The sequence below is a fragment of the Kickxella alabastrina genome, assembly GCF_025024165.1.
Source record: "Kickxella alabastrina strain RSA 675 chromosome Unknown BX661scaffold_2, whole genome shotgun sequence".
Classification (NCBI taxonomy): domain Eukaryota; kingdom Fungi; phylum Kickxellomycota; class Kickxellomycetes; order Kickxellales; family Kickxellaceae; genus Kickxella; species Kickxella alabastrina.
The window spans coordinates 929,949-943,869 of NW_026251473.1; the positions used below are offsets into that span (position 1 = coordinate 929,949).

The 13,921-nt window shown below is 53.3% G+C and overlaps 4 protein-coding genes across 4 annotated transcripts; 3 read left to right on the forward strand and 1 right to left on the reverse strand.

The window, feature by feature from the left end:
* The first annotated feature begins 40 nt into the window (after positions 1-40).
* On the forward strand, positions 41-1,402 carry BX661DRAFT_52193 (uncharacterized protein). The gene has a single exon (XM_051539219.1). The coding sequence runs from the start codon at positions 354-356 to the stop codon at positions 1,359-1,361; it is 1,008 nt and encodes a 335-aa protein (XP_051394754.1). The 5' UTR covers positions 41-353; the 3' UTR covers positions 1,362-1,402.
* A 2,228-nt stretch (positions 1,403-3,630) lies between these two features.
* Positions 3,631-5,232, forward strand: BX661DRAFT_168720 (uncharacterized protein; the record flags this gene model as incomplete). The annotated part of the gene is made up of 2 exons (XM_051533454.1): positions 3,631-3,864; positions 4,024-5,232. The coding sequence occupies 2 exons, from the start codon at positions 3,631-3,633 to the stop codon at positions 5,230-5,232; spliced, it is 1,443 nt and encodes a 480-aa protein (XP_051394755.1).
* Positions 5,233-11,466: 6,234 nt separating this feature from the next.
* BX661DRAFT_177091 (putative centractin) lies at positions 11,467-12,971 on the reverse strand. Its single transcript, XM_051534557.1, has 3 exons — positions 12,737-12,971; positions 11,930-12,544; positions 11,467-11,835 (listed from the first exon to the last, which is right to left on the reverse strand). The coding sequence occupies exons 1-3, from the start codon at positions 12,782-12,784 to the stop codon at positions 11,521-11,523; spliced, it is 978 nt and encodes a 325-aa protein (XP_051394756.1). The 5' UTR covers positions 12,785-12,971; the 3' UTR covers positions 11,467-11,520.
* Positions 12,972-13,131: 160 nt separating this feature from the next.
* On the forward strand, positions 13,132-13,773 carry BX661DRAFT_52257 (uncharacterized protein). The gene has a single exon (XM_051539220.1). It carries the CDS (start codon positions 13,202-13,204, stop codon positions 13,595-13,597), a length of 396 nt encoding a protein of 131 aa, XP_051394757.1. The 5' UTR covers positions 13,132-13,201; the 3' UTR covers positions 13,598-13,773.
* Positions 13,774-13,921: the final 148 nt, after the last annotated feature.

Genomic DNA, 13,921 nt, shown 5'->3' on the forward strand with positions numbered 1-13,921 from the left:
CCGGCCTGTCTAAAAGCATCGGCGCCGAGCGAGTCCTGGACCACTCAAGCATAAGTCATCATGCGACGGTTCTCCTGGCGATCGTACGAGCACAGCACATCAAGCACGTCAGAGTACTTTGCAATATTGGCATCCTGAGGCCTCAGCTCCTGGATTCGGTGAACGACAAAGTGCAATCTATCGTAGTCGTACGCAGAAATGGCATTCTCGAGGCAGTCGATGTACGTGCGTTCAAGAAGCTTCGCATTAATTGAGTCATCGACGATGCCCAGGATGCGCGCCTGGTAGCCATCGATGTGCGGGGCAGAGCAACACAGGGCAATGTACTCGAGAATGACGGAGATGCGGTCGAGATGGAAGGCGTCGGCAAATTCAAGCGCAGCACTGATGTCCATGGCTGTGTTCATCAGCAGAGGGCGCACCAAGGGGTCGAGCAGCCCGGGCTTAGGGTCAGCGAGATGCGAAGGGTCGAAGCAAATATTCAGCAGACGCAGTTGCTCGCTCCACCGCGCAGCGGCAGCCACAACGAGGCAGCGGTCGAGAACGGCTGGCTCGTACCAGATACGATTGCATATGGCCCAATGTTGGCCATGGCAATGACCCGCGACGAGTGCAGGCCCGTGCTTCCAATGGCCACAGAAAGATGCTGGTTGGCCTGTGGCGGCTTGAGCATCAGCATGCTGGCGACAATAAACACTGTGTCCAGGCCGCGGCTCTGCTGCAGCGCGCGCACCAGGCTCTTTGCAATGAGCGCGTGCGTCGTGGCCAGGTCGGCTGTGCCAAAGAGCTGTGGGAGCTCAGAGTCGGCCACGCCGCCGGCAGACAGGCGCACGCGCAGCTGGGCTAGGGCGTCGTCAGAATCCATTTCGCCAGAGGAGCTTGAGTCGGAGGAGGCCTTGGCGGTGAAGGAGGCGCGTGAGAGCTGCGAAATGACCAGCTCCAGCACGTGCACAGCGAGTACCCAGTGGCGGTTGTGGACCAGGTGGGCGACCAGCTCGCCGCACCTGTGGATGACAGCCGAGCGCAGGCTCTCGCCGTCATCGCTGTTGTCGTGCCATCATTGTCATTGTCATTGTCATTGCCATTGCCATTGTCATTGTCGATGTCGCTGTTGCTGTTGCCATTGGCAGCAGCCATTTTGGATGACTTGCCGCTCTGTTGTTCCGAATACGCCGGGGCAGCAAAGCCATCGCCAGAACCTGCAAATTGATCATCATCACAAGCATCGTTGGCGTCACCATCATCGTTGTCGGCAGGCAGACGGCGCACAACAGCAATCAGGCGGTAGACCAGACGCATCGCACACGCAGTGTCAAGAACCAGGCCACGCTCCACATAACTGTTTGCAAACAGTGGGTTGAGCCAAGCCGACAGCGTGGTAATGGTGGTGGTGGTGCTATCAGCAGCCGCGCTGTCTGCGGACCAGCACAGCGCTGTCTTGCGGACCAGGCAGCAGCAGCGCTGCCGCCGTCAGCCATATCCACATCGTCGCGGGCAGACGAATTGCGCGCTGCCGCGCTGCCGCTCGACTGGCCCCGCATCATGGCGGTGCTGCTCGGGCCAGGCACGCGCGGCTGGCGCTGGTGGGAGGACGGCCGCCTGGTAAGCACGGCAAAGTCGCCGCCTGCGGTCTGCGCAAAGACGCTCAGCGCCAGGTCCCAGCACGCGTAGGCATCGAGGAGGCGCGGCAGCAGCGCGGCGTGGGCGACGCTCCTTGCGGCGGCGGCCCGGCACAGCGCAGCCAGGCGGCGCAGCAGCGCGCCCTGGTGCGGCGGCTGCGTGGCGAGAAACGCCCACAGGCCGCGCTCGCAGGCGGCCAGCGCTTGGCGCGCCTCGCCGGCAACCCCGCGCCCTCCAGGGCGACCAGGCGCTGGCACGCGTCCAGCGCAGCGCCAAACATGCACCGCGCCAGGCAGCGCACAACCACGAGGCGGCCCAGCGCCGCCGGCCCAAAGCGCAGCATGGTGGCCAGCGCACGCACGGCCGCCGGCGCCGGCGGCAGCGCAGCAAGCTCGGGCGGCGCCGCGGAGCTCGGGTCGGCGGGCGGGCGCCGCAGCCATTGCGAGTCGATGACGTAGGCCAGCGTCTGCTCGCGCGTGTGCGCGTGGTCGAGCTCGGCGGGCGCGACCATGACGCCGGCGTCGGCCAGCAGCTGCCACACGGCGGCCATGGCGGCGGACTCGCGCGCGACCAGGCCAAGCAGGCGCGCGCGCTCGGCCGCGTGCAGGCGGCCGCCCGCCCGCCGTGCCAGCGCGGCCAGCGCGGCCAGCGCGGCCACGCCGACGGCCGCGTGCAGCCGAAAGCGCGCGGCGTCGGACGCAGCCACCGCGGCGTCGAGAACCTCGCGCAGCCAGCACAGCGCGCGGCGCACGACCTCCAGCGGCACGTAGCGGCTGATCGGCTGCGCGCCGGCGCGCGCGCCGTGCTCCTCGCCGTGGATGAAGCGCACAAGGCCGGCGACGCGCTCGGCCGGCCCGGCGCCCTGCAGCCCGGCGCCCTGCGGCTCGCACAGCGCCTGCAGCCGCAGCACGTACGCGGCCGGCCGCGCCAGGTGGTGGTACGCGTCGACGAGCTGCAGCACGTCGCGCATCGCGCCGGCCGCCGGCGCCCGCACCAGCGCGTGCAGCAGCGGGCCGGCCATGCGCGTGTTGCTCACGTGGAAGCCGGCCAGCCCGTGGCGCAGCAGCATGCGCCGCAGCCGCATCAGCCGCAGCTGCTCGCCGGCGGCCGCGCGGCTCAGCTCGACGCCGCTGTCCAGCGGCGCGTGCGCCGCGAGCACGCGCATTGTGCGGCCGATGGCCGCGTCCAGCGCCGCCGACCACGGCACGTCCGAGCGCCGCATGGCGTCGACCAGCACGCCGCCGACCGCGTGCAGCGCGCCGAGCCGCGCGGCAGTGAGCGGCCGCGCCGAGGGCCCGGCGAGCTCGGCGTCCGTGACGCACGCGAGCAGCGCCAGCACGCGCGGCTCCCAGTGGCGCTGCGCGGCCATGGCGTCGGCGCAGTACGCGCGCACCAGCGCCGCCGGGCCAGCGCGTGGCGCCGCGCGTACGGCGCAAAGTGCGCGGCGTACGCGGCCGGCAGGAGCTCGGCGGCGGCCGCGCGGTCCAGCAGCAGCCGCGCGACGCCCGCGAACGACAGCTGCGCGTACGCGTCGAGGCGCAGCGCCAGCGCGTGCCGCCGCTGCAGGTGCGCCAGCTCGGCCAGCTGCGCGTGGAGCCCCGCCGCGCCGCCGGCCTCGTGCGCCAGCAGCGCCAGGCGCACGGCGTCGCGCAGGCGCCCCGCGGCCTCGAGCGCGCGCGCACGCTGCCCGAGCCACGCGCCGACGCCGGCCGCCGCGCCGCCGATGCGCGGCAGCACCTCGCGCCGCAGCCACTGCGCCAGCGCGCCGGCGCACGCGTCGGCGGGGAACGCGTGCAGCGCGCTGGCCACGTCGCCGCGCAGCCGCGCGTCGCTGCTCGCGTGCCGCCGCCACACCACGGCCGCGCGCGCCACGTCGCCGCGCGCAACAAACGCGCGCAGCACGGCCGCCAGATCGGCCGAGCGGAAGCTCTGCCACGCGGCCGCGTCGAAGCCGGCCGGCCCCACGCCGCACCACGTGCCCAGCCGCAGCAGCGCGTCGCGCGCGCGCGCATGGCGCAGCAGCCCGCGCGTCTCGTCCAGCGTGCGCGCGCGCAGCTGCAGGCACGCGTCGCGCACAAAGCCCGCGTCGCCGACGCCGGCCAGCAGCCGCAGCATCTCGGCGCCGTCCACGCCGGCGCGCGCCGCCACCGCCGCCGCCACGCGCTGGCGCCCGACCGCCGCCGCCGGAATGCCGTGCGCCTGCGCGAACCGCTCGGCCTCGGCGAACCGCGCGCCGCGCAGGAGGTGCGCCAGCCGCTCGAGCGGCAGCGCCTCGCTGAGCCGCCGCACGTGGAACGCGCCCGCGCGCGCCTCGACGAACACCACGCCGCCGCCGCCGCCGCCGCGCGCCAGCCACGAGCGGCGCGCAACGCGCATGGCGTGCACCACGCGCCGCGACGGCAGCTCGACGATGCTCAGCCGCGTGCCGCCGCCGCCGCCGCCGCCGGCGCTGCGCTCAAGCACGGCGACGCGCAGCTGCGCGCCCGGCGCCGCCACCGTGGTGAAGCCGAGGACGCTGGCGCCGTACCGGAACACGCGCGTCAGCGTCGTGCGCTCGTAGACGTCCAGCGCGCCGCCGTGGCTGAGCGCCGCCACGTGCCGCCCGTCGGCCGACGCCTGCACGCGCGCGTAGCCCTCGCCGCCGGTGCAGGCGGCGCCGACCGCGTCGCTCAGCCGGAGCCCGCCCGGCGCGGCCGCGTGCCAGCTGCTGAGGGCGCTGGCGCCGCTGCCCGCAACAGCAACGCCGCTGCCGGCAACCACGGCGACGTCGCCCACGTCGCCTGCGTGCAGCGCGCTGCCGTCTGCGCGCGCCAGCTCGACGCTGTCGACGCTGATGGCCGCGCCGACCTGCGCGGCCCGCGCCATGTCGCCCTGCGCAATGGCCTCGCTGAGCGCGCGCATGCAGATGCCCGCAAAGCGCACGAGCCTCGCGCCGGCCACCAGCACGAGCTCCTGGCCGCTGCCCGCAAACCGCAGCGCGCTGAGCGGCGCGCCGAGCGCCTGCGAGTACACTGCGCGCCGGCTGCCCACGTGCACGATGAACAGCGTCCCGCCGCTGTCGCCGAACGCCACAAAAAGCGCCTCTTCGCTGAGCGCCGTGCAGACAACCTCCTTCTCGTGCCTGATCACCGCCACGCCGCTGCCGCCGCCTGCTTCTCGCTGCCCGACGACAGCACGTGGATCGTCCGCCCGACCGTCAGCGCCACGTGCTGGTCGCCCGCCACCGACACTTCGCAGACTGTGTCGCCGGTTTCGCTCTCATCCTCCGAGTCGCTCAGGTCCTCGCCCTCTTCTGGTGCTGCGCGCCGCCCCGTGGCCAGCGTCTCGAGCCGGTACGAGTCCAGCAGCGTGTCTCTGCCGCCGTCAAACGTGCTGGGTGTTTGTGACCCTCCGAACCGCTGCATTTGTAGCGTCTCGTCTGCCCCGCCGCTTGTGTCAATTTGCCATTCGTCTGCGTCTGCGTCTGCGTCTGCGTCTGCGCTCTTGATTAATTTTCGCCGTTTCTGTCGTGCTTGTGCTCCTCCTCCCCTTCTGAACCAACACCGCCGTCCGCAGCACATTCCTGAGGCCGAGAATTGTCACCCATCTCTAACTCTCTGTCTCCATTCATAATTAGAACCACGCTGAATTCGATTTGTTAAATAAATGAATATTAAAATGCAAGAAATAATCAATAGCAAAGAATAAAAAAAATAGTAATAAAAAAGTGTATTTTACAAGTTTGATTTATGCACCCCCCCCCCCTCATTGAATTGCTGTCAGTGATGATCCATTTGATTTTGGACCATGCACCTGCATTTATCCGGATCAGAGCAAAAAAATTGATTTAGCGCACCTTCAGCATTTAGCTTGCAATGCAGCCCACCTATAGCACACATATTGATAGCGTGTAAAGTGCCGAGGACCAATGCACTCATGGCGGCAGTTACTAATGCAACCTACCTGGTTACGATAATTAAAAATACTAAATTAACGAGTAAAAATCTTGGGTTCAGTAGCCCTAAAGATACCGCGCAAGTGGGTACTTGTCGGCATATAAACCCTCATACTATGTTATAGCATCTGCCAAACCAACATTGACAGTGACAGTGACAAAACACAGGCCCACGTACAGCAGTGCAAGCTTGACAATTGAATTCGCCAGCAATTTGTTGGCCTGTTCAGTATTAGCTGATGCTTCAAACCTGATTACCAGCTGTTTAATGGCAGGATCCAATACCAGAGAGGTACATTGGCATCTACGTCTTCTACCGGAAGTAATGCTTTATTTAACTGTGCAAGCCACAAGAGAGCTCGAATTTGGCAGGTACCAAATTAACTGATGAACTGTTCGGTATCCAACACCATGGGATATTTGAAGATCCGTGATATGAGGGCAGATAACGCGCATTGGATTAAAGCCCCATCAATATTTCCATTTATAAGCAAATCTGCTTGTCTTTCTACGCGCACTTTTCCAAACATAAAGTTAAGAATGCTGTAGAATTCGGGATTGCTTGCTTCGTTTGAAGCATTGATTATCATTTCAACTTCTCCCACATGACGCAGCTTGAGGCTAACTAGTGATCGCAGTGTTACAACGGTATACCGCCAATGAAAACTTATTAAGTGCTGTTATAAAATTGTCGCTGAATATTTCACATGATGGAGGTGTATGGAAAATAGACAAGTCGCGAATCCTAGGCAGGTGCGCCAAGCCCCTGTAATCTTGACGGTTCGACAGCTGTTTTTTGCGTTTGTCATTTTTTTTTATAAAAGCTAACGCACAATTTCCGCAGCGTTTGTGGATTTGCCAAAGGCAACGAGTGGGTATCATCTGCGTGTAAAGAAAGATATTCCAATAAAACATGTTTTTTCTCAACACAAGGTAATTTAAAGCCGCAGTCAACCACGCGCAGCTGCCGAGCAAGCTGTTTTACAAATAAACCAAGAGTATCCTTCAACCATGATCCAAACCACGAAAACAGGGCGACACTGCTGGTGATTCCTGGCGTGCTGGGACCCAGCAACAGCGCAAAATCCATTAAAAAAAGTAAAGCCTTTAGCAGTTGCCGCAACATGGCTTGCAATAATATTCTAACCATATATTTGAATTCGAGATAATGAACGTTACACCACTGCAGGTTCTGTGCGCACAGTACCTCTGAAAACATCAATGAAAACGCAATACCGCCAAAGTTGGTGGGTATCGCTACAGTCACATTTTTGACCATGCTACAGTATTGCAAAGGAATTGCTGTTCCAAGATTGGTGGGGTAAAGCACACACACTTTGAATACACTGTTGGACGCAGAAGGGTCATTAACAGAAATGTTGCTGCTGTCACCTATAATAATGAAGTCATGCCAATGCACCAGAGCCATCGCTGCCTGCCTCCACTGACGACACACTTGCAGGTACTTTATAGCTGCTCTCTCCATGCTTTAAGGGTCTCAGGTCTGGGGTGTGCAACTGTGGCCAATACATGCACAGGGATGTCAAAGGTGAGTATGTTGATAGATATTGAAAATATTTTACCTAAAATGTGCAATACAAAAACGAAATAGTAAAATAAAAATGAAGAGAAATAAAAGAGTTAAGAGGAATAAGTATTGGAAATGCACTATATAATTTTTTTTGCCACCAACGCGTTGTGATACAGCCTACAGTTTACACACCCAGGCCATTATAAATTGCAATAGATTTGCCAGCAAAAAAAAAAGCCGAGCTCCTTGGTCTATTATTTAGTTGGTGTGATAATGCTTGGCAACCACAATGGTCTTTATTTATGTTGCTGCAATATCAAAACTAAATTTTCTTTTCATCTATTATTTTTTTATAAAAAAATATATATGCAAAGTTAAAATGTTTAATACCACTTGCTTTTGTTTTTCTTATTTTGTGTATGTGTTTGAAAATTTGCAAAATCGTGTAGTGTTGCGCAGCCCAAGATATGGAAATGGATGTTGAGGTTGAGAATCGTGAAACAAGTTTTCATCTGCATGCCGATTGATAAGTACCAATTGGATCATGCAGGCGTAAATTAGGGAGGCATTACATTGATGCCTAAACATGCTCCCCATTTTGCAATACACAACCAAAGTGTGAGTACACAAATAATACAACAATGGCATACAAAGGTATCGGGTTGCTCACAGAAAACCCAGTTCTCACCAACAGTGCACAACAGAGCCAATGAGACACATATAAGATGAGGCCAGTTCTGGTAGCACTTTAGGAACATTAGTATTAATTCCTATTTATAAAAACACCCCTCTTTTAACACTACTAGAGTAGTGCTCATATATATCATAACAAATATTCAATAATTTTATATTTTTATTTTATTTAACTAGATGTCTGTCAAATCTGACGTGACTATGGAGTCTGCAATCCACCAAAGACTCCACAAGCCCCTGCCCCCCTTCAGGCATAGCGCCGACTACATCCCTCCAGATGCTGCACTAACTGCTGCCTCCTCTTTGACAGCCTTGGTGGGTGACTGAGTGGATGAGGTTATAGTCATAGCTGGAGTTGAAGGGGGTGTAGGATGTTGGCCCTTTTTCTTAGTTTTTGACGAATATAAATTTAGTCTAGTGATTGAACCACTCGTTAACATGGGGGCCACTCTGCATATAGAGGTCAGGGGCTTGTGGAGTCTTTGGTGGGTTACAGACTCCATAGTCACGTCCAACTTGGCCAACATTTAGTTAAATAAAATATAAAATATAAAAAGTATTAAATATTTGTTATGATATATATGAGTACTCTGTAGTAGTGTAAAAAATGAAATTTTGTTGGTTTATATAATACCAAGATTTTAAAAGTGCAACCTATGACTGTCCTTGATCTATATACTTGGCTTGACCTCCACTGTCTTTCACATTTCCAGTCGTGCACCCCCATTGCAAGAACTGGTATTTCTGTGAGCAGCCTAAGTTCTGTGACAACTCAATATTGTGATTTTCATATGCGCACGCTCATGCTCACACATCCCAAAGTGGGTGGCATATTATGATGTCAATATTAGCTCCTGATCTGATTCCCTGTAATTAGTTCGTATCTGGTCAGTTGGCACACAAACGGGAACTTGTTTTGTGATTTTTGTTTTCTGTATCTACTTCCATGTCCTCGGGGTGCACAATAAGATGATGAAAAGAGAATTGAAGATAGGCCTTGGGGAATTATTATAAAAATAAAAATTGTTATATTCATTCTTGCATGTCTTGCACTTTATCAATTTATTGCAATTATGCCCAGTAATTCATAAATTTAAAAAATTATTAGCATAACATCAACTATTTAATGTATTCAATATAACCTTTCAGCAGCTCATGCTTGCTGCACACATGCATAATTCATTAATTACACCACATGTCCAACAAGCCAATCGTCTATAAGGCTCGTTTATTTTTTTGTTTCTGGAATCTCTTGTGTTTGCATGCGCATTCCTACACAATCATCAATGTAAAAGACATGTTGTCATACGATTAAGTTGAAATGTTGAATAAAATCTTATCCTGCCAAAATCTCTAAATATAGGGACGAGCGCAAGGTTATTTTATTTTGACTATAAATAGCGCAGCAAATAGTTTCATCCTTTGGCACATGGGATTTTTATTAACCATCTCAGGTACGTTTTTCATTAATATTTATAATTTTTATAATTTATACTCCTGTATTATTTACTTTGTCTATTTTCAAATCACAAAATAATCTACACAATTCAGTCATAAAATTCACCACCGGCCTTGTTATATTATGCCCATTCTCATTGCCAACACACACGCTTCACCAACACGCCAGCGAAGCCGCAATCACCTAGTAAAGCCCAATACCCATGTACAAGCCGACATATTTATCTGAAGGCTCATTAACCCTGTTTGAACAGTGCGTTAAGGATCACAATGGCCAATCAAGCTTTGACTTCCTGGTGAGGGCAACTGCAACCTTAATGGTAAATGTATGTGCCTTGGGGATGGGGGGCGTTAGCTGCACATGCTAATTCGCAGTCATTAAATTTATGGCATTAATAATTTTGTGCCAATATACTATAATAATCGGTAATTCTATGAACAATGAACACAAGGTCAAATATGCTTTCTTGTGTTTATTGTAACATCCAAACAACAAAACATAGAAATTGTCTAATTATTTGTAACAAGCAGCCGTGTGCTTCTCAATTTTTTTTTCCAAATGGAAAACTTTTATAATCCCGTAGACCATCAGGATACAGAAAATGACATTAAACAAGTTGTGCTCAAGTTGAAAAGGCTTCAGTCGCATTGGTAACAGATGGCAAAGCAATCCGTGTGACATGTTATTTAATGATAAATGTAACGCCACTATTGGAAATTTATTAAAATTTGGAATTATTAACTAAATATATTCATAAAGCTGGTGATGAATAGGGAAAAAAAATTATGTCGTCCTATTTGGAATTTTAAAATATTTTTTCCAATGAAAGTATATTATAATAGTCACTTGATTTGCACAGAACTACGCCTCCTTCAAGTTTCCCTTTGTTATTTGCAATGTCAGAAATTAATAATATTTATTATTTGAAGAAATGTTTTGCGAGTATTTGCATATTGCAACTCATTTTATTTTTATTTTCAAACTATAACTTGCAATTATAAAGCAAAACAAAGTTAGTGTTTCCTTTCCAATTATCTCTTTATTTTTATTTTTATTTCTATTTTATATCCATCTGTAATGAAGCTGCTTAATCATTCTGTTTTTGTTGTAGTCACTATCTCCGTTATTGCGGCGCTATCTAATAAACAAATAAGGGCCTTGGACTACATCAATACGCATTTTAAAAGCAAATACAAACCAATTTCATCTGTGATACCTGTGCTTGTCGAGTACACAAAGCTAGTCGAGCTTACAGATATTACGGATGAAATGGCAAAAAATAAGTATGTGCCCGCCAGTCAGTATTTATACGAACACATCTTCTCCATAAAGTCCGACTCTGATGTGCAGCGAGATGGCGCATATGAAGACGCGTATAAAAATCTTATAAGCACAGTTGATTTTTACTACACCAATTTTGGAAAGTGGGGAAAACCAGGGCGGCCGCATGTGTGACAAAGCCTAAAGGTTTTTTTGGCAGACCACACGAGACAAGCGCAGGACAAACCCATATGCATAGAATACTTGTAACTAATATTAATATTCAACTAGTACATTATCTGTTTTGCAATTTTTTTTAGAAACCATGTTTACTTATCAATTTTACACTATATTATATATTTAATAAACATGAAGCAGAGAAAACGCAAGTACGTCGTCGACTTTTCCAAACTTGACTCGATGAGAATGTCATCCATACGGCTGACAAGTCAGAACTGACCCTTGACATGCGGATAACCAGGCAGGCAAGATTTCAAACTATGCTGGCCATATCAACAAGACTTTTAATGAGGTAACAATTTATAAGATATTGCTATACTCAAACAGAGTGCCATTGGTGATATATATTTATTAATTTATATGCATAAATTCGATATACCCTTTTTTTGTAGTCTCCGCAGACCGTAATTTATCTTTATGCGAGGCGCCGCAGTGCCAAAGCTGATATCCGTTATTGAGATTGTCAAGAGGAGCCACGCGTTATGTGAAGGGTTGCAGGTTCACTCAGAGCTGAGTATCGGGGATACGATCCGCACTCCACGCACCACTTGTCGGCAAAGCCGGTGGAAGAAAGTGAGCGACCCAAGGCTGGATTATACGCGTCCACGCCAAACTCACATCCGCCCCTGCCCTGCTCCTGCTCCTGCTTCCGAAACCAGGAGGCGCCGGCACCATCTTCAAAGCCCAAGGAGATGGTCTGGATCCAAGCCAAGCTCACAGTATCATCGTAGCATTTGTTAAACAAAAGAAAGCAAAACACACCTTTAACATTTTTTTTAAAAATTAAAAGAACTTTCTGTGGATAATGTCTGGGTCTTCCTGGTACTCTTCAGCCGAGATCCACATCTTCTTGAACGTGCTCAGCGACGCCAAAATCGAACCACCAATCCACGTCGAGTACTTGCGCTCAGGCGGCGCGGAGATCTTGATCTTGCAATCCTTGACAGCCTGCTTCCGCAGCTCGGCCAAAAGCCGGTCGCCAAAGCCCCTGGTCAGCGTCGTGCCGCCAGACAAAACAATGTTGGCATAGAGCGAGCGGCGCAAATCAATGTCAGCCCGGCTGATAGAGTCGGCGACAATTTGGTGCACGCCGGGGTACTCCAGCCGATGATATCAGGCTGGAACAGAATCTCGGTCGCCCGGAACCGCTCATTGCCCAGGTTGATCAGATGGCCGTCGGCAGCTTAAACACATCACTGCGGGCTCTTCCATCACCGCCGCCGCTCACCGACCCCATGTCCTTCTCCTCCTTGGCTGCGTCCAGCGCCACATAGCAGATCTTCTCCTTGACCTGGCGCACAATCTCCTTCTCCGCCGATGTATAAAGGTTGTACCCAGCCTTCTGCAGCAGCACTTGCAGATACTCAGTGACGTCCCTCCCGGCCACGTCCATGCGGCGAATAGCATGCGGTAGCGCAAAGCCTTCAAACACCGGCACAGCATGCGACACGCCGTCGCCCGAGTCCAGTACCACGCCGGTAGTGCGGCCCGATGCGTACAGGCTGAGCACAGCCTGGATCGACGTGTAGAAGGCTGGCACGTTGAAGGTCTCGAAGAATATCTGCGCGGCCTGCTCCCGGTTGGCCGACGGGTTGAGCGGTGCCTCAGTAAGAAGCACCGGGTGCTCTTCCGAGAGTGTCTTTAGCTCATCGTTGTAGATGTACGACCAGATTTTCTCCATGTCCTCCCAGTCTGTCACGACGCCGTGCTCCAGTGGGTAGCTGACCTTGAGTAGCCCCCGCAGCTCCTCAGCCTGTCGCCCGATAAAGTGGTCGCCCTCCACTGCGCCAGCCATCATTCGCAGGTGCTTGGGCCGCCCATCGACGACGAGAAAAATGACTTTGGCTGGTCATCGCCTGCAAACCCCGCCTTTATGACGCCAGATCCCTACAAAGCAAAACATGTGATTTTAGTTTCTACTGCGTGTGCTGTAAAATATCGTCACTTCCTACCCACCCTGACATAAAAAACAAAGTTTGCCGTTGTTTGTCGTCCTTACATTGTCAATGACCACCGGCTGGTTTGTTAAAACGTCCTCAAACTCCATTTAGCGGCTTTGTCGAGATTGCTTGTGTAAATTAAATAGGTGTATAGAATGTAACGAGATGAAGAGCGATGTGAAAGACAGAAATAAAAGATAGTCGAATTTCGGGGTTGACAAACAAGCTCAAAAGGTGCAAAAAGAGCGAACCGCCAGCGACATAATCCCGTGCTCGATCTGGGTTCGAAAGCAGAAGGAAGCTTTTGCTTGTGTTGACGTTTTTTTGTCACCTGTTGCGCATAAAAGCACAGAAAAATACAATTGGCCAAGTTCAATTATTTCACGTGATGTGGGGTCCAATGCAGCATCGGTGCCTTTTTTAGGCAGCAAAGAGAATAACTGAACGACCTCTACTCCGCTTTGCGCTTTTTTTACACACTAATTATTTTTCCTTGATTACCCAGCATTTCGCGCGCAATTACAATGTCAGACCCCTTTGTTATTGTTCAGGACGATGTCGTTTCGTCGTTCGAGCAGGCCAAGACTCTACTGGCGTCCTGGCAGCGACTCAACACCAAGCGGCGCTCTCCGCAAGAGGAGAATGAGTTCCAGTTTATGACCGATGAGCTACACAGCTCGCTCAAATCTATAGACACCGACCTTGACGACCTGCAGGAGACCATAGCCGTAGCCAGCGACTTCCAGAGGACTACGGGCTGTCACCAGCAAAGCTGGCCGAACGCCAAAAGTTTGTCACAACTAAGCAGAGAGCCATCGAGGCATGCGGAGAACGCTGAACCAACCGCCACCGCAGATGACGCCGATGAGGGCTCAGGGCGGTGGGCGCGCGCAGAGCGAGCATTTGGCGCTGGAAGTTAGCAACCACCAGGGGCAGCAACAGATGCTCATGGAGCAGCAGGACGAGCAGTTTGACTCGATGCTCGGCACTGTGCGCAACCTGCATGGAATTGCGAGCACGATGAACACGGAGCTCGATAGCCATGCCATTTTGCTCGACGAGTCAGCGACCTGGTTGACCGCACGCAGAGCAAGCTGCAGTGGCACGCAAAAAGTCGACAAGTTCCTGCGCGACCGCGGCAACCGCTCACTGCATGTCATTCTAATTCTGTTTGTGGTGATTCTGGTACTGATCATGCTGATTATCTTTACATAGTCAAAATTAGTTTTATTTTTTCTTTCTAT

Coding starts and splice junctions, on each gene's coding strand:
- BX661DRAFT_177091 (XM_051534557.1), bottom strand. CDS start 12,784: ATGGAGTTTGAGGACGTTTTAACAAACCAGCCGGTGGTCATTGACAAT. Junction 12,545..12,736: donor AGCCGGTGGTCATTGACAAT/GTAAGGACGACA, acceptor GGGCGGCCCAAG/CACCTGCGAATGATGGCTGG. Junction 11,836..11,929: donor ATGGAAGAGCCCGCAGTGAT/GTGTTTAAGCTG, acceptor CATCGGCTGGAG/TACCCCGGCGTGCACCAAAT.
- BX661DRAFT_52257 (XM_051539220.1), top strand. CDS start 13,202: ATGTCAGACCCCTTTGTTATTGTTCAGGACGATGTCGTTTCGTCGTTC.
- BX661DRAFT_52193 (XM_051539219.1), top strand. CDS start 354: ATGGAAGGCGTCGGCAAATTCAAGCGCAGCACTGATGTCCATGGCTGT.